This window comes from Clupea harengus, chromosome 2, assembly GCF_900700415.2.
Source record: "Clupea harengus chromosome 2, Ch_v2.0.2, whole genome shotgun sequence".
Taxonomy (NCBI): Eukaryota; Metazoa; Chordata; class Actinopteri; order Clupeiformes; family Clupeidae; genus Clupea; species Clupea harengus.
Window position 1 is genome coordinate 9,489,853 of NC_045153.1, and position 24,089 is coordinate 9,513,941.

General features: G+C 40.0%; 2 protein-coding genes across 2 annotated transcripts; both read right to left on the reverse strand.

Moving 5' to 3' along the window:
• Positions 1-4,960: 4,960 nt before the first annotated feature.
• LOC116222808 (SLAM family member 5-like) lies at positions 4,961-11,209 on the reverse strand. Its single transcript, XM_031577612.2, has 10 exons — positions 10,906-11,209; positions 10,184-10,468; positions 9,367-9,612; positions 8,946-9,035; positions 8,688-8,732; positions 8,370-8,462; positions 7,447-7,524; positions 7,107-7,187; positions 6,458-6,538; positions 4,961-5,820 (listed from the first exon to the last, which is right to left on the reverse strand). Exons 1-10 carry the CDS (start codon positions 10,961-10,963, stop codon positions 5,720-5,722), a joined length of 1,158 nt encoding a protein of 385 aa, XP_031433472.2. The 5' UTR covers positions 10,964-11,209; the 3' UTR covers positions 4,961-5,719.
• A 1,898-nt stretch (positions 11,210-13,107) lies between these two features.
• On the reverse strand, positions 13,108-22,690 carry LOC122133331. Its single transcript, XM_042709307.1, has 9 exons — positions 22,654-22,690; positions 21,988-22,233; positions 21,007-21,252; positions 20,672-20,755; positions 19,556-19,588; positions 18,498-18,599; positions 16,111-16,191; positions 15,209-15,289; positions 13,108-14,549 (listed from the first exon to the last, which is right to left on the reverse strand). The coding sequence occupies exons 1-9, from the start codon at positions 22,688-22,690 to the stop codon at positions 14,446-14,448; spliced, it is 1,014 nt and encodes a 337-aa protein (XP_042565241.1). The 3' UTR covers positions 13,108-14,445.
• Between the last annotated feature and the right edge of the window lie 1,399 nt (positions 22,691-24,089).

A 24,089-nucleotide genomic window follows, 5' to 3' on the forward strand; every position in this document is an offset into this window, starting at 1 on the left:
TTCCGTACCAAAGCAACCTTCGAAGCAGTGGTTTTATGGTTGGTGTAGTTAAGGTATGAAGCACGTTCCGGCACTTCAGTGTCAGGCTGCCATCACTACCAGGCACTATTGCCCAGGTGATGCGCATGTGTTGTCATGGCGTCAGCAGAGCAGCTCTCACCATAGACATATAGACATATATACATATATACATGTATATATGTCTATGGCTCTCGCACCCCATGACAAAGATGGTTGCCATGGAGATGTCTCCACGGAGGGATGGTTCACCAGTGCTAGTTTTTTTCATGACGGTGACGTCCTTTTTTTCCTCTTTGAGGGAAGTTCAACATTGTATATCTAAAGCTGGACTAATTTCTTCATGTGTAGTAGGGTTCAAATGGGGATTGGATGATCACTGTGCCCGTAAAAAAAAGAGTTTAGATAGAAAAGTGTTCCATTACCCATAATCCCGTTCAGAGGCCATTTGCATTTGATGTGAAACCACAGAGCCAGACATTGAGGTCAGATGATGTAATGCTGGATCACTGTCGTGGTCACATGCACAGTTTATGCATGTGGAGAAAGTGTCATATTTGAAGTTTGATTGTATTTAAAAAAAAAAAATCTCTTTTTCTTCTTTTTCTTCTTTTTCTACCAGTTGGCTTTGCTGGGAATGGACATCCTCTCTGCCTTAGTGACCAGACTGCAGGACCGCTTCATAAGTCAAATCGGAACAGGTGAGCAAACAAACAAACAAACAAACAAACAGAAAATTAAGAATAAAAACACTTTGATGGTACTTTCACCTTTAGCATGTGTTTGTGTTTGAGGTTTAGTTAGTCATATTGAATCCAGCCCTTTAGACACACCTAGGTGGGGCATCAGCCCTTTAGACACACCTAGGTGGGGCATCAGAACCTTACCTCTCCAGATTTAGACACATGTACTTCAGAACCGTTCCTCTCCAGATTTAGACACATGTACCTCAGAACCTTGCTTTAGTGCAGGCAGTTACCAATCATGCAACTGGAGTATAGGAGTGTCTGATTGTACTGAAGACTGGTGGCATTTCTTTTTTTCATTCAGTTTTTTGGGGTTGCAGGTTGCAGCTTCCCCTGCTGGTAGGAGAGAGTAGTGCATCCAGCCTGTAGCACCATCTGTCTACTGGATATTAGCAAGAGTCAGGGCCCATGCAGATGGTGGAGGCTATGAGATATGTAATCACCTTTTTCCTCCTCCTCCCCCCCCCCCCCCCCCAGGGCCAGTTTCAAAGCCTACAATCACCATGAACTGCATTGATATCAACTGCACCCTTACCTGCGAGGGAAAGGTAGATGGATTCAAAACGTACACCTGGGCTAATGGCATTGAAGAGTGGCCTGGATCTGAACTGACTGTGGAGAGAGAGACCATGATGTGGTCTACACCTGTAACTTCAGTAATCCAGTGAGCTGGGCATCCAGCAATGGGACAGTCAAAAAACATGTACCGCCTCCACCAGATCCAGGTCAGAAAAAGTGAAGAGAGTGTGCATTTGTGTGCGCCGATCCTTTTAATCTTATTTGCCAAAATGTATTTTCTTATCTTTGCAGTTGCTATTGGATGTAGGGTGTCACTTTTTATTGTAATTGTCCTAATTGCAATTCGACTTCATTGGGTGTTAAAAAAGCAAGGTGAGTATCCATAGAATCTTTTGAGACTGATTGTGCAGATTAAAGGGGGTTTAAGAAAGTACTGGAATTCGATTCTAACCCCAGTATCAACCTGTTATATGCACTTTAAATGCGTTATTACACTGTTTGACCATTTCAATGTCCAGATTCTCCCCAGAGTGAGTTTGTAGAGTCGGCAAAGCATCAGGGTGGCTTTTTACTGACCTATTATCATTAGGCAGCTAGAGTGCCTCCTGTACTAAAATTCATGCTTTTCTATCGAATGTCAGAAACGTTATTTCTTCCTGGTTGTATGTTGTTTTAAAATGTTCTAATAGTTGCTAACATCGAAAGTTTGGTTCTGTTTGGCAAGTCAAAATAAAAGAAAGTGTTGAAGTCGGATTTGGTGTAATGACACTAGTCAAATGAATGCCAGTCTGAGCATGGTGGCATTCCTAATTCACAGCAATCACTGTTGCAGCCAAGGCAAACTGGTGAATTATTATAAATAATTATACAACAAATGCACTTGTATTGTGTTTACATTCAATTCATTAACTGTAAATCTTGAACTCAAAGTGCAACATTTGGTATTTGACCCTACATGATTGTATGGTGTAGCTGAGATTCCTATGATGGTAATCCATAGCACATTCATGTTATTATCATTCCACATAGCAGTACAGCCCATATTCATATCATATACATGTCGTATCCAAATCCAACTGAACTGAGATTGTGATAATGTTTTTTTGCAGGAAACAAAAAGCAACCTGAAGCTAACCAAGATCCATCACATGATGATGTGTCAGATCAGTTGTTTGTATGTCATGGCAGAAGGAGCGTGATTGAGGTGAGGAAAATCAAGAAAAGCCAAACACTGGTATGTTAGACAACAAAGTAACCTGAATATTACCATAGTAATATATCTATTACCCATAAGGCAGCTAGAGTTCCTCATGTACTGTCTGTTTCCTCCCCATTAGTAAGTTGCAGTGAAGACATACTATATGCAGCGTCTTCAGCATGTCACTATCTGTGTTTGATGTCAAATAATGTCTCTACATCATGTTAGTTTACAAAAAAAGACTGGTGTTGATATTTGTTTTGTTTTTGTAGTTAATGTGGGGTTTTCGCTGTCTACATGGCAAATTATTCAAACAAATGAATGCCTAGGTGTTAATTGGAAATTTTACAGAATATATTGCCATTAACAGAAAAAAACTGGCAGGTGGCATTGTTCAAAGTCTAAATCAATGTTTGCAGCTTTGGTAGCATAATAATACGGTAACATTTACTAACAAAAACATATCTGTAGAGAAAGGGTTTTAAAACACTGCAGGTGTAGTGTATGAGTGAGCGCAGTAGATGGCCATAGTGAATGTTCCTCCTGTTCCATTGTGTGAAGAGAATATTTAGTTTTATACATACTGCATAATGTTCTCTGTTCATTGTGTGAAAGAGGATGTTTCGTTTTATACATACTTGTGAGCAATAGTATTTTAGGTTTTATTTGGCAAGTTTTTTTTCCTCATGGACATGGATGTTTGTACATTTGAAGAGGCGTAAATGGAGTCCCAGCCATTAATTGTAACCAGTCAGACATATTAAATTGTAATTGTATATTCTTCATGCACCCGTCTTGTCTGGTGGACGTTTGTGTGACTGATGGGCATTGTTTGCCTCCTACCCCCCTCACTCTCCCAGGCCTTTTCCTGGGCACAGGTCATTCTGGGGTCATGCCCCTCTCCCTTCTCCTGGGCACAGGTCATTCTGGGGTCATGCCCCTCTCCCTTTTCCTGGGCACAGGTCATTCTGGGGTCATGCCCCTCTCCCTTCTCCTGGACCCAGGTCATTCTGGGGTCACACCTGGCCACATTTTAGGGGTGAAATCTATTTAGTGAGTAGAGGGCATCAGCACATTGGGGGTTGATATCATCTTAATGGCCTGTGTGAGGAGCAGGCCTATAAGGGTCGCAGTTATAGAACAATAAGGTGGATCTTTATAAGGTCTCCAGAAACATGCGGAAATGTCCTTTATAAGGTCTCCATTCCAGTGACACTCCCACCTGGGGTCAAAACATGTCCTACCCCTTGCCACACGGATAAGGAGATGGCCCCCATAGGTCAAAGGTCCTTAGATGTGTAAATAGGTTATTTATGCAAATTTCCATTTGTCATGTAATTTAAGAATGCATTTTTTTTGGTTGTGTATTATTACTAGAAGTATTGAATCTTTATGCTTTTATTTTTGACTTAGCTTAATCATTGCGTAATCATGTTAGAAAACATCTTTGAATTTGCAATGCGTGAATTGTGTGAATGCCTGTAAGTGGCTCCTTTGTGAACTCAGATACAGTAAATCCTTGTAGTTATGCGGGCAGTTCAGGACAGCAGAGAGGCAGTATATAATTGTATAATGTATATTGTTGTTCTCCCCTCCCAGAGGCATGGACACTGGGCTACTGCCCCTCAACCTCTTCCCCTCCCAGAGGCATGGACACTGGACACTTTCATTTCTGTATATAGTTCTGTATATATTTTCTGTTATTGTTGTTATAGTTGTCAATTGGTGATCGAAAATAAAAGTTTGTTTACAACAGAAATGTATGTTCTTCCTTTGTTTTTTTGTGTTTTGTGGATAGAAGGATGTATTAACTGGAACACACATGTTTTGTGAAGCAATTAAAGTACCTCACACATTACTGTACATGAACTTGCATTGAAATACTCAATGTAGAATTATCAATATCTCACTTATATAAGGTCTATAAAAGTAATATGCAAACAAATTGTGATTTCCAATAATAAAAATGAACTTTGCAGTAAATAATGCACGCCTCAATTTCTGCTAACAGTGGGACTCGACCCGGGAAGTTCTTCTCTCATATAAATGCATATAAACACAGTAGTTTAAGGTTTAAAAAATAATTTTGCTCTCAACATAAAAATACTTTTTCTCTCTTTTCTTCCCCCCCCCAAAGCAGTATATTGTGCACCAGCTTCTGCACTGCGCAGCCACCATACAATTCTCAATTTCATTGTCATACATTTATTACAAGAAAGAATAGAAATAGAAAAGCCTTTATCGTCATTGTATTCGCATACAACGGAATTTGAAATTATGGAAGCACATTGAGCATAAATACCTAATAAAATAATTCAGTTGTTTGGTTTGGTTTGGTTTGGTTTTTTCTCCATATTTTTGTGTATCCATGCTCTTGTAGAAGGCCTTGCCACTTTTCAACACGCCTGGCTGGAAAGCCTCAAGGTTTCATGAAGCTTCATTTCGCCATCACTTAAAAAAAAGACTCAAAACAGGTAACAAGGTTCTCAGGAATAAGTCTTAGAACAGTTAATAATGTTCTCAGGAAAAGACTCACGCGCTAAAACTCACGCAACGTGCCCGCATTGTGTCAAATCAATACTGATCAAAGACATAGAACAGCAGGAGGCTTATATGGGCAGGTAAACAGTTAGGACAAGACACAAACATGTGACTGGCAAACGGGAACACTGAGGGCCCCATATGGACAATAGAGGTATTACAGTCCAAGAATACTGACAAGAACAACAATGGCAGAACAGCAGCAGAACAAATGACCACGTTTTGTCTTCACACACAAAGTGAAAAAAGGTATTTTACAGTAGGGTCCACTGTGGGGATTCATCTTTCCTTCACAAAGTCTTCACAAGCTGATAACCAGTTGATTGACCGCTTGTCAGCACAGTTACGCAACTGTTCAAGCCAGCTTGAAGAGCAGTGGCTAGTACCAACAGATACAGTCTCTTAACGTCAGTCAGTACTGTATTAGGATAACTGCATCAGCATATATTCTGATTTGACTGAAAGACTGAACATTAAAACACTATAAATACCTGAAAACAGAGCAGCCAAAAATACTGTTGCGACATGCGACCAGCACATATTACTCTTTAGGGAAGACAATTGAAACAGGCTACCATCTAGTCTCAGGTTCGGCTAATAATCCTTCAATAGTTGTTTCTGTATTGTCTCTGAACGTGATTATGTCGAATGCTGGAGCTGGAGAGTTGAAAACAGCAGCAGGATCTTTGGAAAGCACCTAGATAACCGTCTGATACAAGGGTGAGTTGACATCATCTGGGGTTTCCCCATTCTCCACGACCACTTCAGAGGTCCCAGGCTTTGGCACTTCCTCTTTAGCTGTAGAAAACACACACACACACACACACACACACACACACACACACACACACACACACACACACACACACACACACACACACACACACACACACACACACACACACACACACACACACACACACGTCATTGCTTTAGGTGCTTTCAGTGCTGCTCAGCTTGGTAACATTGCCTCTAAATTGAAATAATCATCATCATTGTGATCATAGTATCTCACCAGATCATCAGGTTAGACCACCCATCTCATACATCACCATTTCTACCTTTTTAACACTACCTCTGAAAAATGACATATTAACGCAAAATCGTCAAGTAGTTTGGAGTGCTACTTCACACATACTGTTAGTATATTATTATGTGATGTGGTAAGGTGTAAATGTGGGAAGTGCTCAAGCTCTAGAGTTGGTATTTATGGTCTGTACACGTCTGATTAGATTGAGTCGTTTAATCAGGAAATACAGAAATACAAACATAACCCACACACACACACACTCAAATAGACATATATGCACACAAACGCACATAGACCCACACATGCACACACATTTGTACACACACACACACCTTTCTTGTCATGTTTAGTGGAGCAATAGTGATCTGAAGGGCTATGATGTGGCTGATACGATGGGTGTCTTACTGTCTGGCTGAGAAGTGAGGTCTGGGGTCACATCACCGTTCTCTCCTGTGGCATCAGTTCTGTTCCCACTGCATGATAACTCTGGGAAAACACAGTAGACACATCTAGTTATATATGGGTACCCTGTAATAGCAACACACACAATTACAACAACTAGTAAAGCCTGAGTAGAAACCCACTGCATGAGGTCCCAGCTACATCTCTTTACGGTAAGTCTTTCATGTAAGAAAGGACAGTCTCATTATCCAAGTTAGAGCAGCCATTTACGGTCACTGTGTGTTCTTCACACCAGACAGACTGTACGGTAGTGAATAAGCAAACAAAATATGCTGAATAGAAAATAAATGCATTTGTGACAGTAGACTAACAGTACACTTTGTGACTAACACAGTTTCGTCTGGTTTACATGCTAGATGAACTGTGATTAAAAGGATTGACATTTTTGATAATAGTAAAACATTTTCTGGTATATCTAACACATGTGTAAACACAGTACAATATCCTTTTCATGTGGCACTGAATAATGACCCATACAGACGTACAATGGTTCCATGCACAATGATTAATGGAGGACCAGCACATACTGTAGATACCAACAGGTGTATTAGGCACCATTTTGAGAGGGTTTTTAACACAGTAGAGATCTTACCATCCAGATTAATTACCACTTCATGTGATGCGTCACCATTCTCTGCATTTGTAGCATGCCCATGGACACTATTTGATGCGTCTGGATGTATAAAAAAGGTTGTTCAACATATTTTAATGGCGATATCCCCACAACCAAGAGCACTCTCACAGCCCTCCCACACAAACACTTTGTTGTTAGATTTTTTTTGTTTTCGATCTTTAATGGTGGGACTGGTAAAATCAATCTACTTGGATAGGTACATTTGAGTTGAAATGGCACATTCCATAGAGGATCAGTACAGAGTAGATTACAGTTTACCGTAAGAAGTATTGCAGTTCTCACACAGAAGATAACCTACCGTCAGTCTGGATGGTTGCTTCACTGCACGTTCCATTTGGTAATTCAGCAACAGTCCCATTATTAATGACTGATGGCTCTGAAACACAAACCTCTGTTTAGCTATATAATGTACACTCACATTAACACGCACACACACACAGTGCTGTGCAAAAGTTTTTGGCACTTTAGTTCTTTCACAAAATAATTGTCTTATTATTTTCTATTCTTATTAGCATTAGTGTGTCAATAAGAAATATCATATTTGCTATTTTCAAACACCCGTTAAAGAACAAAAGTAACAGACCACATTGCAGATTAAAAACCTAAAAACCATCAGGCAGAACTGGAAGAAACCAGTGTAATTTGGGATTACATGAAATAGAGGAATCAAGAGTCTAAATCCACTGAAGAGCTGGAGAACTCTGTGGCAAGTACTCTGAAATGCTTGAAACAATCTGCCTGGAAGTACCCTAAAAACTGTATTACCTACAAGCAAGAAGTATACCTACAGGCAAGAAGTATACCTACAGGCAAATTGATGCTGTGTTGAAGACAAAGGGAAGTTGCACCAAATATTGATTTGATTTTGTTTGTTTGTTTACTACACATTCTATGTTGTTATTTGATAAGTAAAAACTATTCATGTCATTATTTTTGGAAGCATCCTCACATTACAGCATTTTTTCCACAAGTGGCTAAACCCTTTGCAAGGTACTGATACATACACAATCAAATACATAGTCATTCACAGACAAACATGCATACTTAAGGTTATATTCCTCTTATGTAAAGAGAACTTAAAGGATACATTCTGTTAACCAGATGGTGACAATGTTTACATGAATACAAATATTCTGAACACTCATATGTTGGTAAGTATGCCACTAAACGAGTATCCATGGTAATGGTAATCATCGGATTTGGCTGTGGTTGAAGTCTTACCATGTGTCTGGCTAAGTAGTTCTTGAGATTGCTCGCTATTTTCTTCCACGTCGCCATTCTTCTTCATATGGATTGGTACATTTGCTGGTATATCTAACACACACACACACAAACTCCTCAGTACAATATCCTTTTTATGTGGAACTGAAGAATGACCCGTACAATGTTTCCATGCACGATAATGAATGGAGGACCAGCACATACTGTAGACACAGAGAGTAATAAAACATGGATGTGTCTACATTCTGTTCATTGTATAACACCCTGTGAGTTATTATTACAGTTGTGAAAGTGTTAAATAAAAACGCTTATGCTCACCTGCAGTTTTCAGTGATGACTGTCCAGTTATTAGATCCAACTTACCTGAAGTCACAAAAGAAAACAATTCATTCTAAACCATATGTGTACATGCCATACATATGTGAGTGTGGATGATGGGAGTTTGTTTGTGTGTGTGTGTGTGTGTGTGTGTGTGTGTGTTTCGCTCTGTGTGTGTGTGTGTGTGTGAGAGAGAGAGTTGAAGGACAGAGGAGAGGGCGAGAGTTGAAAGTACAGTGGAATAAGATGATATCTTACCAGTTTTCCTTTTCAAACAGCAGTAGATCCAAATCCCAATCCCAATCAAAACAAGAACAACAAGAACAGCAGCAATTATAAAGTATATTTCTGCAAAGGAAAACACACACAGAGTAGTTTAACACATTAAAAAAGTTAATTATAGTGCATACCGTGAATATGAAGCTGCAATCCTAAGAATTTGAATTTAATGCTTTAATTTTCAACTTAACACTGTTTTCTGTTTTGTCATTCACACACATACAAACACACACACACATTTACTATTCAAGACACACAAACACAGATATACACACATGGACATGAACCCACACCCTAGAATACATCCTCTGGAAAGTTATTAAATCTTGGTGTGTGACACATTGAAAATAAGCCACATCCTGCTCTGTGAAGCCTCTGTCAGTTCACCCAGAACACTTACCATAAGCAATCCTCCTTGGCACAGTGAAAGTTTCATTCTTCGAGCTCACTGGATTTCTGACATTACAGGTGTAGGTAACATCCTGGTCTTCAGCTCTGTTCTCCACAGTCCACACAGGCCCATCCTTCCTCTCACCCCTGCTATCTGTCCAGGTGTACTGAGAGTGCTCGTCCTCCGTTGCCTTACAGGTCAGGGTGCAGCTGCTGGGGTTGCAGACTTGAGTAATGTTAGGCTGAGAAACAGCATCTGTTAAAGGATGAGGATATTACAATATCACATAATGGTGCCTGATGCCTGTGTACTCCTGCCTGGTAAGGGGTGAAGCAGTTCTATTTAATCCTAAGGGTTTGTGTAAGCAGTAAGACAACATTTTGGAAATGACACATGAGCATCTGATGGTGTCAGACGTTTCAGGCCATAAAAAAAACAAATGAAAAAAAACTTGACATGTCTTCCTTATCTCTTTTGTGATATTTTGGAGACAATCTTGCAGCAGTAATATCAACATACCTTGTGTATCTTATAAATATACAAAATCTTTGTGATATTTTGTACGGATACAAATATCTGCACTTAAAGATCTACACTCCGTTGAACAGAATGGTTGAATACATTTGTTATGTGTAAATGCCCCTGCATCTGTCCAAATAAATGCATACAGACAAAAACAAACGTAGCGCTTTCGTCTCAGACTTTTAACATTTTACTCACTGAGTACAATGAGTTTCACAGTCTCATGCTTTTGTCTTCTTCACACAAGCACCTTAGTTCTATTGAAAACATTTTTTGAACAGAAACAGTTTCCAGGAGCACTCACCAATTACAGTTAAGGTCACAAACGTAGTTGGGTCCTTGTTGTTCACCTCAGCTGAATATTTCCCACTGAAATGTGGCTGGAGGTTTGAGATGTTCAAGGCCCAGGTTTGCATATCCAGTGTAGTGACAGATTCAAATATGTCAAAGTAGGTTGGCACATCATCTTTCTCAAACCATTCTGCAGCTTTGTTCTTGTTGTGTTTCCAGGTAATTGCGTCAACATTTGTTAGTTTGGTCACTTGCTCCGCCTGCAACACGATGGACCCTCCTCTCAGGCCAAACTCTTCTGAAATGGGAAAAGTGGTAGAGATGATAACATGCATTATTAACACATGCAACAGATTCTAACACCAAGGTAACACTAAGGTTTTGACTACACACAGAAATACATGGGTTGTACGAGGTCAACCTGTTTGAAATTTGAGCCGTCACAGCTCAAAGACATCTACGCAGTTTGGCTACAACTTCCCCAAACAGTGATGGCGATGCACTCCGGACAAGAACTAACTTTCCTAACAACCCTGAGTTAGTGAAGTGAAGTTGATGATTCTGAGGTTACAAACAAGAATGATCTGGAACATCTACTTCTAGTGTTTCTTTGAGATCGACCTGCTTGCACTTCCTGGATCACAAACAAACCTTTCAAACCAAATCAAATCTATTTTTAAAACTTTTTGAAGCGATTCAAGAAAAGAAAAAGAGAAACAATATAACTAAGCTTACCTGATGTCACTGATGTGAAAATCAGAAGACTTGTTATGGCACGTAGTATTGCAGCCATTTGCAGCCGGGTGACTCTTCCCTATCCCTTTCACACTTTGTCATACAGCTGTCGAACAAAAAGAGAGAAAAAAGCAGGAAGGGTGTGGAGTTATATACTTCCTATTACGTCGTCACACTGTCAGAAGGAGGAGGTTCCATTTCTTAGCGTAACAGAATAGACCTGAGACTTCTGAGGAACAGAGGCCTGAAAAAAATCATTCTGATAAAACCTCAAGTACTAACAGGACAAAGCACAATACATGTAACCTCCCTGCAGAGAGATTAGGGATTTCTAAGCATGCAAGTTTTAGTTTTGAACACATGAAGGCATGCTGTTAGTATTGAACACATGAAGGCATGCTGTTAGTTTTGAACACATGAAGGCAGGCTGTTTTGAACACATGAAGGCATGCTGTTAGTATTGAACACATGAAGGCATGGTGTTTCAACGGCAGCTGAAATGTGTTGCAGCTCGGCCTCTTTTATGGAGATCTGAGCACAACTTGTTTCAGTCACTACTTTGAGCTTTGAGACTTTGTCTCTGCTCCTGCTACAGCTCGCTCCCAAGTGCTTTACTCTCCTCAGAATTGCCCATTTCCCATGTGTTGTGATGCAAGTATAGTACTATATTGTTAAGTTCGTGCAGGTTAAACTATATTTACTTTGTTATGTCTTATCTGGGCTTTGGCAAAATCAATTTCGGCAATCATCACCCAATTTCAAAGATTTATTTATTTGAAATGAACTTGATATGAAAACCAAAACTCTGGCAACACTTTATAGTTACCGCTCCTTCCTGGTTGCTATGAGAGCAGCAAAGGTCCAGCACGCCCTCTAGAGTCCTTTTTTGTAATTACAGTAGTCCCACTATGGGACTGCTACACGTCCTACTTCACCACTAACAGTGCAAGCTGATATATAAGCCTTTTCCCAAACTCCACTGGCAGTAAAGAAACAATGTCTTTACCCTTTATGAATGAATTTACACATTATTCTTGCACACTCATCCCGTCTGTAAAGTTTTTGCTGTGTGTTTCAGAAGCTTGTTTGGCGGTTTTGCCATCTTTCGCATCTCCTTGTATTGCTTAATAATTTCATATCCAGAGGAATAAACATTGAGCAAAAAAAAATCATAGGTTAGATTGTAAAGTTCCAGACAACATTGTAAATGAATCAGACTGCTGTTAATACTGAATCAACTCAGAATCAGGGGTAATCGAAACAACATGTTTTGGCCAAAATCTAGACCCACTTGAGCTAAATAGTTAATTTAAATGTTTGGGCCAACTTACCATAAGGAAAATAGAGAAGGTTCCAATACCAGCACTGTCAAACCATTTTGATCTCAGAAAGGTGAAAGAGGCTATGTTGTTGTTAATGTTGTTGTTGTTGTTTGTAGCTCCTTTAAGCAAGCCAAGGTGGAAAGAATTCTGAGATCATGACCTCACTCCCAGGAACCATGAATACTGATAAAACATATACCATAACATGCGAGTAGTCACATTGCAAAGCTCAATGAGGCATGAACTATGTTTACGCTCCTCACTTCTTCTAGGCTTTCAACCTGTACTCTGTACAAAATACATCATGTTCGAAAAAATAAAATGAACGCCCTACTTGTTTTTAATTCTATAAAAACACTGGCATACCGAGTGTTGGTGGCCATTTGTCTTCAAGGTATCAAAAAGGCTCACAGACAGTGATTAAATCCACAGGTTCACAGCATACTCACAGCGATGTTAGAAACAGCTTTTAAAGGCGGTCAGCAAAGTAAGGCTTCCCCCATCACCCCCTTTCCATTCATTCACAAACACTAGTGAGTGAGCAGGTGATATTGTGATTCCTACCGCCATCCACACCATGTGACCGAATTACCGTAAGCAACCACATAAGTGCACAACACAGGTACAAAACGTCATTTGACCTCAACATTCCAGCCCCTAATTATTAGTCATTACACAGTAATAATTACAATACATCACACAATCCAAATGAGACAATGCAAGGCATTCAGAGTCCATTATTGATCATCATCTTCCTTTTGTTGTGTGTGTGTGTGTGTGTTCAATCCAGCTATCTCCAAGCCTGACACAATGCATCTATCCACAACGTTCTCTTGTCCCATGGTGCGCAGGAGAATCTTTGTTTTTTCTCCCAGAGAAGTTCAGTCTATCCATGAGACCCACCGTACAGAAAGACACTGAACTCCCTTGGTCTAGAAAGGCATAGGTACTGAACTCCCTTGGTCTAGAAAGGCATAGGTTTCAATTATTCTTTGGCTCTTTTGGGATTTGACCTTGACTGGAACAATGGCAAGCTAACAGTCTTGGTCACCGGCCCGAATAAGGCCACTAGTCTGTTGTTAAGACTCTCAGTAGTGAAGGACCCACTTGCAGACAACACAGCTCAAGTTTCAGAGTTTTTAATAAAGTTAACAGGCAACCATCCAGAGGGAAAAGGCAGTATCGTAGTCAACAGGCAGGCAAGGGTCAAAAATCCAATAATCCAAACAGAGTTCAAGGCAGAAGTATCCAAAACAGAATCCAACAGGGTCAGGTCAAGAAACAGGCAAAAGGTCAAAAACACAGGCAGACAGGATATGGCAGACTTACTAACACTGGAAAGGTACAGGTAAATAACTGGCACGATCTGGCAGAGACTGAAAGGCACACCGAGCTTAAATACCCACAAACCAATTGCAACAAACTGAAATCAGGTGTGCACACAGAATGACGGGAAACCAAACAAAGGACAGGGTGGAGTCAGAGCCACATGGCTTTTCAAAACAAAAACGGAAAGCACATGACCACCCCCACATGATCAGAATGTAAACAAAAAACACATGTAGCCCGTAAAAACAACACTCAAAAAGCACAGTTACGAACAGTCTGTACCGCAATCGGAGTGTTGACTGCCTCGCTGCACAACACAGGTACAAAACTTCATTTGATCTCAGCACAGAGAATACTTCATATACCGTAATAACATTATGACACTAAATGTGGACAATGGCAGAACAGCAGCAGACCAACAAATGGCCACGTTTTGTCTTCACACACAAAGTGAAAGAAAGTCTTTTACAGTGTCCACTGTGGGGATTCCTCTTTCCTTCACAAAGTCTTCACAAGCTGATGGCCAGTTGATTGACAGCTTGTCAGCATAGTTACGTCACAGTTCAAGCCAGCTTGAAGAGCAGCTGATAGTACCAACAGATACAGTCTCTAAATGCCAGTCAGTACTGTGTTAGTATCAGTATCATTGGATCATAGGACCATTAAAACAATTTAAATTCCTGAGAACAGAGCAGCCAAAAATACTTCTGTGACATGTGACCAGCACATATTACTCTTTAGGGAATACAATTGTAACAGGCTACCATCTAGTCTCAGGCTTATAAATAAAATCCTTCAATAGTTGTTTCTGTATTGATTTGAACGTGATTATGTCCAATGTTAGAGAAGATGGAGAGTTGAAAACACCAGCATGGTCTTTGGAAAGCACCTAGATAACATTTTTATCAAAGAAGGGTGCGTTGGCATCATCTGGGGTTTCCCCATAATCCACGTCCACCTCAGAGGTCTCAAGCTTTGGCACTTCCTCTTTTGCTGTAGAAAACATATATGCATACACACACACACACACACACACACACACACACACACACACACACACACACACACACACACACACACACACACACACACACACACACACACACACACACACACACACACACACACACACACACTCAGCTTTGTAACATTGCCTCTAAATTGAAAAAAATCATCATCATTGTGATCATAGGGTATCTCACCAGATTATCAGGTTAGATAATCCATCTGATACATCACCATTTCTACCTTTTTAACACTACCTCTGAAAACCGACACATTAACGCAAAATCATCAAGTAGTTTGGAGTGCTTCTTGTTAGTATCTTCTTATGTGTTGTGGTAAAGTGTAAGATATGGGAATTGGTATTTATGATGTGTACACGTTAGATTGAGTCATTTACTCAGGAAATACAGAAATACAAACATACACACGCACGCACTCACGCCTGCTCGCGCACACACACACACACACACACACACACACACACACACACACACACACACACACACACACACACACACACACATACACACACACACACACACACACACACACACACACAAATACACACACACACCTTTCTTGTCACGTTTAGTGGAGCAATAGTGATCTGAAGGCCTATGATGTGGCTGATACGATGGGTGTCTTACTGTCTTGCTGAGAAGTGAGGTCTGGGGTCACATCACCGTTCTCTGCTGTGGCATCAGTTCTGTTCCCACTGCATGATAACTCTGGGGAAACACAGTAGACACATCTAGTTAGATATGGGTACTCTGTATTACGCAACACACACAATTACAACAACTAGTAAAGCCTGAGAAGAAACCCACTGCATGAGATCCCAGCTACATCTCTGTACAGCAAGTCTTTCATGTAAGAAAGGACAGTCTCATTATCCAAGTTAGAGCAGCCATTTACGGTCAGTGTACTTCACACAATACAGACTGTGTTAGATAAGGGTGAGCTGGTTATGACTGACAACAAGTTCCACGGTAGCGAATAAGCAAACAAAATATGCTGAATAGAAAATAAATTAATTTGTCACAGTAGACTAACAGTACACTTTGTGACTCAAACACAGTTCCGTCTGGTTTACATGCTAGATGAACTGTGATTAAAAGGATTGACATTTTTGATAATAGTGAAAACATTTCTGGTACATCTAACACATTGTGTACACACACACACACATAATCTCCTCAGTACAATATCCTTTTTATAATAATAATAATAATAATAATAATTCTATTTGATTTGTAATGCACTCTTCATTCAGAAGAATCTCAGAGTGCCAACATATTAGAAACTAACTATAATAATACAATAAAATAAAAATTAGTTAACATAAGCATAATTTAAATTTTTTAAACATTTTAACATAAGATTTAACACAAGGCCAGAAATGCCTTCCTGAATAAAAATGTTAAATACATTTTTATGTGGCACTGAAGAATGAAGACGTACAATGGTTCCATGCACAATAATGAATGGAGGACCAGCACATACTGTAGATACCAACAGGTGTATTAGGCACCATTTTGAGAGATCTTACCATGCAGATTAATTACCACTTCATGTGATGCATCACCATTCTCTGCATTTGTAGCATGCCCATGGACTCTATTTGATGCGTCTGGATGTAAAAAAAAGATTGTACAACATATTTTAGTGGCGATATCCCCACAACCAGGACACCCCTCACAGCCACCCCCCCCCACAAACACTTTGTTGTTAGATTTTGTCTTGTTTTAGATCGTTAATGGTGGGACTCTTAAAATCAATATACTTGGAGAGGTAAATGTTAGTTGAAATGGCACATTTCATAGAGGATCAGTACATAGATTACATAGATTACAGTTAACCGTAAGAAATATTGCAGTTCTCACACAGGAACTTGGGAACAGGTGAGGGGTGGAGACACGGACAACAACAAGAGGGCACATGGCATAAACAAACAAACACAGGAAAGCACATTGCGGGAACAAGGAAGCACAGGAACTAGACACAGAAAGGAAACAATGGCAGACAGGGAGTAACATAAAAGAACGAAAGGGAAACCAAGTAAAAGCACGGACAAAAACAGCACAGACCTGACATCGGGAGAGCGTTGGATTGGTCGTTGGATTTGGATAGAGATTGGATTTGGGATACTCGTTGGTTTTGGATTGTCGTTGGTTTTGGATTATCGTCGTTGTTTGTTTATATTACCATTACTTTACATTACATTTTTTGTTTCTCTTCACAACACTGGCATTCACCACACGTTTGCCTATAATTAATAGATAAATATATATTTGTAACCCTTAATAAATAACTTATTATTATCATAAATTCTGCGTGGCCTCCCCTTTATGTTTCGTGCATTGAGCCGGCACGTAACAGATAAAATAACTCAGATGGGTCTCATATGATACAGATTTTGTTCCAAACAGTATGGACTCCAGGTTTAAATTTTGGATGAATAGAGGAATCACAGCTTTTTGCAGATTGATACAAGACAACACAGTTTTCAGACACTAAGAGAAAAGTACAATTTAGAAAAACAAGATTTTTTCCAGATACTTACAGCTACCCCAATACTTCTTAAAAGAAATGGGTAAAAAAGAAGCAAATACTGAACCTAATGACATAATACAGTTGATCACACAGACTAACACCAGTGGTTCTAAGTCAGTAACTTCAAGACTCTACCAGGGAATAGTTAAGGGAAAAGGGAGCTCCACAAATGATATCAGAGAGAGATGGGAAAAAGAACTACAGGAAAGAATACCCCCCCAACAATGGGAGAAGATACGTGAAAATATGTCTTCGACTACCTGCTCATCTTATTGGCATGAATTTTGTTGGAAAAACCTTGTCCATTTTTTATCACGCCTACATTAAAATCACATCAAACATCACTGACACATGCATGTTGGAGGGGTTGTGGGGAAGTGCCACATCTTTTGGGCCTGCCCGAAGATTGATAAGTTCTGCGAGAGTGTTTGGGAAACTATACAACAAATTTTAGATTTGCAAATTCCAAGATCATTATCTATTTGGGCGATATGCCAGAAGAACTAACTAGAAAGATAGATACCTGTTGAAAATATTGACGGCAGCAGCAAAGAAAGCAATCACACGTTAATGGTTACAAACCGACTTACCTACTGTAGATAATTGGTTAGATATTATTAAGGAGATCCATGAGAGACTAACCTTTGTATTACGATTGAGAAATTACTTGTATCTCGGAAGATGGACAAAATGGAATCTGTCCTTCCTGCTGCTGTATATTATGTAAATACTTGCCTATGAATGCTGTAGCGAATGTCACAATAATATGTTGTACAAAATGAATGTTGTCGTGCCGACACTTAACTTGTACTTGTATGGTTGTTCAGTACCATTGTCTTTCACAGAAAAACTTAAAAAAATCTAAGTAATAAAAATAAATAAAACCATTAGACAGAACTGGTAGAAACCAGTGTAATTTAGGATTACATGAAGAAACAGACAGAAAGAATCAAGACAGTCTAAATAAGTACCTTAAAACTGTCCAAGAATACCTACAGCCAAATTGATGCTGTTTTTAAGACAAAGTACTTTTTTGTTTACTGCACATTGTATGTTGTTATTTGATAAGTAAAAATATTCATGTTATTATTTTTGGAAGCATCCTAACATTACAGCATTTTTTCCACAAGTGGCTAAAACTTTTGCACGGTACTTTATATACAGTACAAACACAAACAAATACCTAGTCATTCACAGAAAAACATGCATAATTAAGGTTTTATTCCTCTTATGTAAAGAGAAATTAAAGGATATTATGTTAACCAGATGATGACAATGTTTACATGAATAATAGTATTCTGAACACTCATCGATTGGTTATGCCACTAAACGAGTATCCATGGCAATGGTAATCATCGGACTTGGCTGTGGTTGAAATCTTACCTCTTGTCTGGCCGAGTAGTTCTTGTAATTCGCTACGTTTTATCCCCACGGCATCACCGTTCTCTGCTGTGGCATCAGTTCTGTTCCCACTGCATGATAACTCTGGGGAAACACAGTAGACACAGTATCGAGTTAGATATGGGTACCCTGTATTACGCAACACACACAATTACAACAACTAGTAAAGCCTGAGCAGAAACCCACTGCATGAGGTCCCAGCTACATCTCTGTACAGCAAGTCTTTTATGTAAGAAAGGACAATCTCATTATCCAAGTTAGAGCAGCCATTTACGGTCAGTGTACTTCACACAATACAGACTGTGTTAGATGAGGGTGAGCTGGTTATGACTGATAACAAGTTATACGGTAGTGAATAAGCAAACAAAATATGCTGAATAGAAAATAAATTAATTTGTGACAGTAGACTGACAAAAATGGCACATTCCATAGAGGATCAGTACATAGATTACATAGATTACAGTTAACCGTAAGAAATATTGCAGTTCTCTGTAAAGCTTGGGAAACATGTTGAGATTAAACATGACGTTACTCAGCAGTAGATCCTAGATCAGCCAGTTGTTGTAGAGTGGTTAGCACAGTGAAACCACAGCCAAAGAAAATAATCACTCAGTCTTAACGATACAAAATGATAACATTGTTTGTTTTTCAATTGTAGTGGTATTACTAGTTCATGACCATAAAAAGTAAACTGTAAACACTGTTGATTAGATTACATTCACTGGCATCATGCAATGTACTCATACCATATTCAGTTATTTCCTGACATATTATGTAAACTTCACTGCACAAAAAGAAAACATCACAACTAGTGATTGAATCAAATGTGTACAATATGTGACACAAGCAAAAATGTATCAAAGTAAATTAATCCTTAATGCTCGACATTAGCAACATCACCATTCATGACGCTTGATGACTGGGCTCAAGCTACAGCTTCAATGGCGGTAAAGTATAATAAAACATGGTTGTGTCTACTTTCTGTTCCCTGTGAGTTATTATTACAGTTGTGAAAGTGTTTAATGAAAGCGAATGCTCACCTTCAGTTCCTGGTGTTGATAGATTCCAAATACCTGAAGTCACAAAAGAGAAAAAATGACTCTAAAGCATAAGTGTACATGGCATGAATGTGTGAGTGTGAATGATAGGAGCTTGTTTGTGTTTGTGTGTGTGAGTGTGTGTGTGTGTGAGAGTGTGTGCGTGCGTGTGTGTGAGTCGTGAGAGAGAGAGAGAGAGAGAGAGAGAGAGAGAGTCTCTGTGTTGTGTGTGCAGGGATGGATTACCGAACGGGCCTACCGGGCCCAGGCCCAGGGGCCCATGAGCTCAGGGGGCCCCTAAGCCAGAGCCTCTGCGTGAAGTCGCTGTTATGTATCTTTTATTTGTGGTTGTATTTTGTGAATTTGCTGTTGGCTCTAATTGAGTGTACCTGCACTGTGTTAGAAAATGTGTATGTGCGCCAGGGGCGTAACTATAGACAATGCATCCAGCGGTTGCACTGGGGCCCGTAGGGAGGAGGGTTCGTAGTTAAAGTAGGCCCTGCATAATATCATTTCAAATTGGAAAAGGATCACTAGACTGTTGCCCCGTCACATGTAATGTCAGAAACAATAGCAGGGCAGTGCACACCTTACCGAAGGTGGACGTTACGGAGTGATAATCCACCATCAGCATCTTGGCAAATTGGGAGACTGAGGACTGCTGAGCAATCTCTGCTCTAAAACAGGCCCTGAATGATAGGGTTTGTGCAGGAAACGTTATTGCTATGTCCCTGTTGTAGTGGTCAGACAGACGTTTAGCCTTGTCATATAGCTCATCGTCGCCTGTGAGATGATGAACACTACAACAGGGACATAGAAATAACGTTTCCTGCACAACTCCTATCATTCAAGCTGCTGTGCCCCTATTGGACAGGTTGTGTGAGAGAGTGTGTGTGTGTGTGTGTGTGTGTGTGTGTGTGTGTAAGAGAGTGTGTGTGTGTGTGTGTGTGTGAGAGAGAGTGAGTGTGTGTGTGTGAGAAAGAGAGAGAGAGAGAGAGAGAGAGAGAGAGAGAGTGTGTATGTGTATGTGTGTGTGTGTGTGTGTGTCTCTGTGTGTGTGTGTGTGTGTGTGTGAGAGAGAGAGAGTTGAAAGACCAGTGGAATAAGATGATATCTTACAAGTTTTCCTTTTCCAACAGCAGAAGATCCCAATCCCAATCCCAATCAAAACAAGAACAGCAGAACCAATTCCAAAGATTTTTCCTGCAAAGGAAAACATAGTTTTACACATTTTAATTATAGTGCATACCGTAAATATGAAGCTGCAATCCTAAGAATTTGAATATAATGCTTTCATTCTCAATTTAACACTGTTTTCTGTTTTGTCATTCACACACATACAAACACACACACACATTCACTATTCAAGACACACAAACACAGATATACACACATGGACATGAACCCACACCCTAGAATACATCCACTGGAAAGTTCACACCCAGTACACTTACCATAAGCAATCCTGCCTGGCACAGGGAAAGTTCCAATCGCCCAGCTCACTGGATTACTGACATTACAGGTGTAGGTCACACCCTGGTCTTCAGCTCTCTTCTCCACAGTCCACACAGGCCCATCCTTCCTCTCCCCCCTGCTATCTGTCCAGGTGTACTGAGAGTGCTCGTCCTCCTTTGCCTTACAGCTCAGGGTGCAGCTGCTGGAGTTGCAGACTTGAGTAATGTTAGGCTGAGAAACAGCATCTGTTAAAGGACAAGGATATTACAATATCACATACTGCTATTATGATACCTAAGAATTTTAATTCAATACTTTAATTCTCAAATTACTTAATACTGACATATAGCATAAATAAAATGTTTTATTGTAGTGCCATTGTACTATTTTCTGATTTGTCATTCACACACATATAAACATACACGCTGTGAAAAGGTGAAGTCCCTCCCCCTTCTCACTGTGGTCCACGGGGAAGAAGGACTAGACTCCCCTACCTAAATGGTTGGGTCCGGATTCCCCCACCCCTGTGGAGGGGTCCAATTACCTTCTAATTGGACCAATTTGGCCTTACTTAAGGTGCACCTCATTGTTTCATGAGGGAGAGGGCAGACTGAACATGCTGGATGGAAGCTTGGACAAGGTGCTAGACCTGTAAGCACAGAGTTGTACCTTGTCTAGTATAGGCTTTAGTGTGTTCAGTTTGTGTTTGTGTTTGTGTTTTGGGGTTTTAAAAAAACCCTGTTGTAAAGCAATATAGCTATTTTTAAGGAAGCCATTGTCTCCTGCGCCGTGTGTTCGTGCCTGCAACCCCATTCTACCAGGCTACATCCCACATTGTGAGATGGCCGGCTCGGGCCATTTTCACACACACACACACACACATTCACTATTCAAGACACACAAACACAGATATACACACATGGACACGTACCCACAGCCTAGAATACATCCACTGGAAAGTTCACACCCAGTAAACTTACCATAAGCAATCCTGCCCGGCACAGTGAAAGTTCCAATCTTCCAGCTCACTGGATTACTGACATTACAGGTGTAGGTCACACCCTGGTCTTCAGCTCTGTTCTCCACAGTCCACACAGGCCCATCCTTCCTCTCACCCCTGCTATCTGTCCAGGTGTACTGAGAGTGCTCGTCCTCCGTTGCCTTACAGGTCAGGGTGCAGCTGCTGGAGTTGCAGTCTTGAGTAATGTTAGGCTGAGAAACAGCATCTGTTAAAGGACAAGGATATTACAATATCACATACTGGCATAATAATACCTGATGCATGTAAAGAACGAGGATATTACAATATCACATAATGAGACCTCATGCCTGTCTTCTTCTGCCTGGTAAGGAGTAACACATCATCGTTTGAGAACAATATACTGTATCATTAAAGCAGTTTTATTTAATCCTAAGAGTTTGTGTAAGCGGTAAGACAATATTTTGGAATGACACATGACCATCTGATGGTGTCAGACATTTCAGGCCATTACATTTTTTTTTTATAATACAAAACTTGACATGGCTTCCTTATCTATTATATTTTGGAGACAATGTTGGAGAAGAGATCCATTGGAATATGAGCTTCCCTTGTGTATCTTATAAATCTTTGGGATATTTTGTACGGATAAAATATCTGTACTTACAGATCGACACTCCATTGAACAGAATAGTTGAATACATTTGGTATGTGTAAATGCCCCTACATCTGTCCAAATAAATGCAGACAGTCAGAATAAAACGTAGCGCTATCGTCTCAGACTTTTCACATTTTACTCACTGAACATAATGAGTTCCACAGTCTCATCTGAGTCCTTGTAGTTCAGCTCCACTGAGTAATTCCCATTGAAATGTGGCTGGAGGTTTGAGATGTTCAAGGCCCAGGTTTGCATATCCAGTGTAGTGACAGATTCAAATATGTCATAATAGAGTGGCGCGTCATCTCCCTCATTCCAGTCTGCAGCTTTGTTGTTGTTGTGTTTCCAGGTAACCGCGACAACATTTGTTAGGTTGGTCACTTGCGCTGCCGAGAGCTCCACAGATCCACCTATAATGCCATACACGTCACTTGAAAAGGCTGAGGAAATGTTTGGGATAGAAAGAGGATGAAAAATTAACACTTTTCACATAATCTGAGTTCTGTGCAAACATTTACTGTCTCGGGAGTTCTTAATACTTCCCCACCTCCATCAAAAAAATACGTTTTTTTTTGTGTTTCACTTTAACCAACTTAAGTTACCAAGAAGTTTATGAAAAATGAAGCAAGGATATGGAAGGTGTCATGCTAAGGTTTTGACTATACACAGAAATACATGGGTCGTATGAAGTCAACCCGGAAAAAAAACTGAGGTGAGCTGTCATAGCTCAAGGGCATCTACGCAGTATGGCTACAACTTCACCAAACAGTGATGGCGCTGCACTCCGGACAAGAACTAACTTTCCTAACCATCCTGAATTAAAGTGAAGTTGATGATTCTGAGGTTGAAAACAAGAATGATCTGGAATATTTACTCCTAGTATTTGTTTGAGGTCGACCTGCTTCAAGCAGAGCTGTTACAGCTCAAACATATCTGCGTAGTGGGCTACATGATGCTACTTCCTGTATGACACAGACCTTTCAAATGAAAGAAAATCTACTTTTAAAACTTTTTCAAGCGATTTCCAGAAAAGAAAAAGAGAAACAATATTACTAAGTGTACCTGATGTCACTGATGTGATAATCAGAAGACTTGTTATGGCACGTTGTATTGCAGCCATTTGCAGCCGGGTGACTCTCCCCTATCCTTGTCACTCGTCGTCGAAAAAAAGAGAAAAAAGGAGGAAGGGTTAGGAGTTATATACTCTCTATTACGTCATCACACACTGTCAGAAGGAGGAGGTTCTATCTCTTAGTGTTACAGAATAGACCTGAGACTTCTGAGGAACAGAGGCCTGAAAAAAAGCATTCTGATAAAACCTCAAGTACTAACAGGACAAAGCACAATACATGTAACCTCCCTGCAGAGAGATTAGGGATTTCTAAGCATGCAAAGGTTGCAAAGATTTCAGGAACTAGACCTATTTTCTAGCAACAGGTTATACA

What these genes read in the sequence shown, in the direction of transcription:
- LOC116222808 (XM_031577612.2), bottom strand. Translation starts at nt 10,963, where the DNA reads ATGGCTGCAATACTACGTGCCATAACAAGTCTTCTGATTTTCACATCA. An exon ending in ACTACTTAGCCAGACACATG is followed by an intron (nt 7,525 to 8,369) that starts GTAAGACTTCAA and finishes TTTGTGTTTCAG; the next exon opens with AGCCATCAGTCATTAATAAT. An exon ending in CCTCACTTCTCAGCCAGACA is followed by an intron (nt 5,821 to 6,457) that starts GTAAGACACCCA and finishes TGTTTTCTACAG; the next exon opens with CTAAAGAGGAAGTGCCAAAG.
- LOC122133331 (XM_042709307.1), bottom strand. Translation starts at nt 22,690, where the DNA reads ATGTATTCAACTATTCTGTTCAATGGAGTGTCGATCT. An exon ending in CTGTTGGAAAAGGAAAACTT is followed by an intron (nt 19,589 to 20,671) that starts GTAAGATATCAT and finishes TTGTGACTTCAG; the next exon opens with GTATTTGGAATCTATCAACA. An exon ending in ATCAACACCAGGAACTGAAG is followed by an intron (nt 18,600 to 19,555) that starts GTGAGCATTCGC and finishes GTGTTTCCCCAG; the next exon opens with AGTTATCATGCAGTGGGAAC.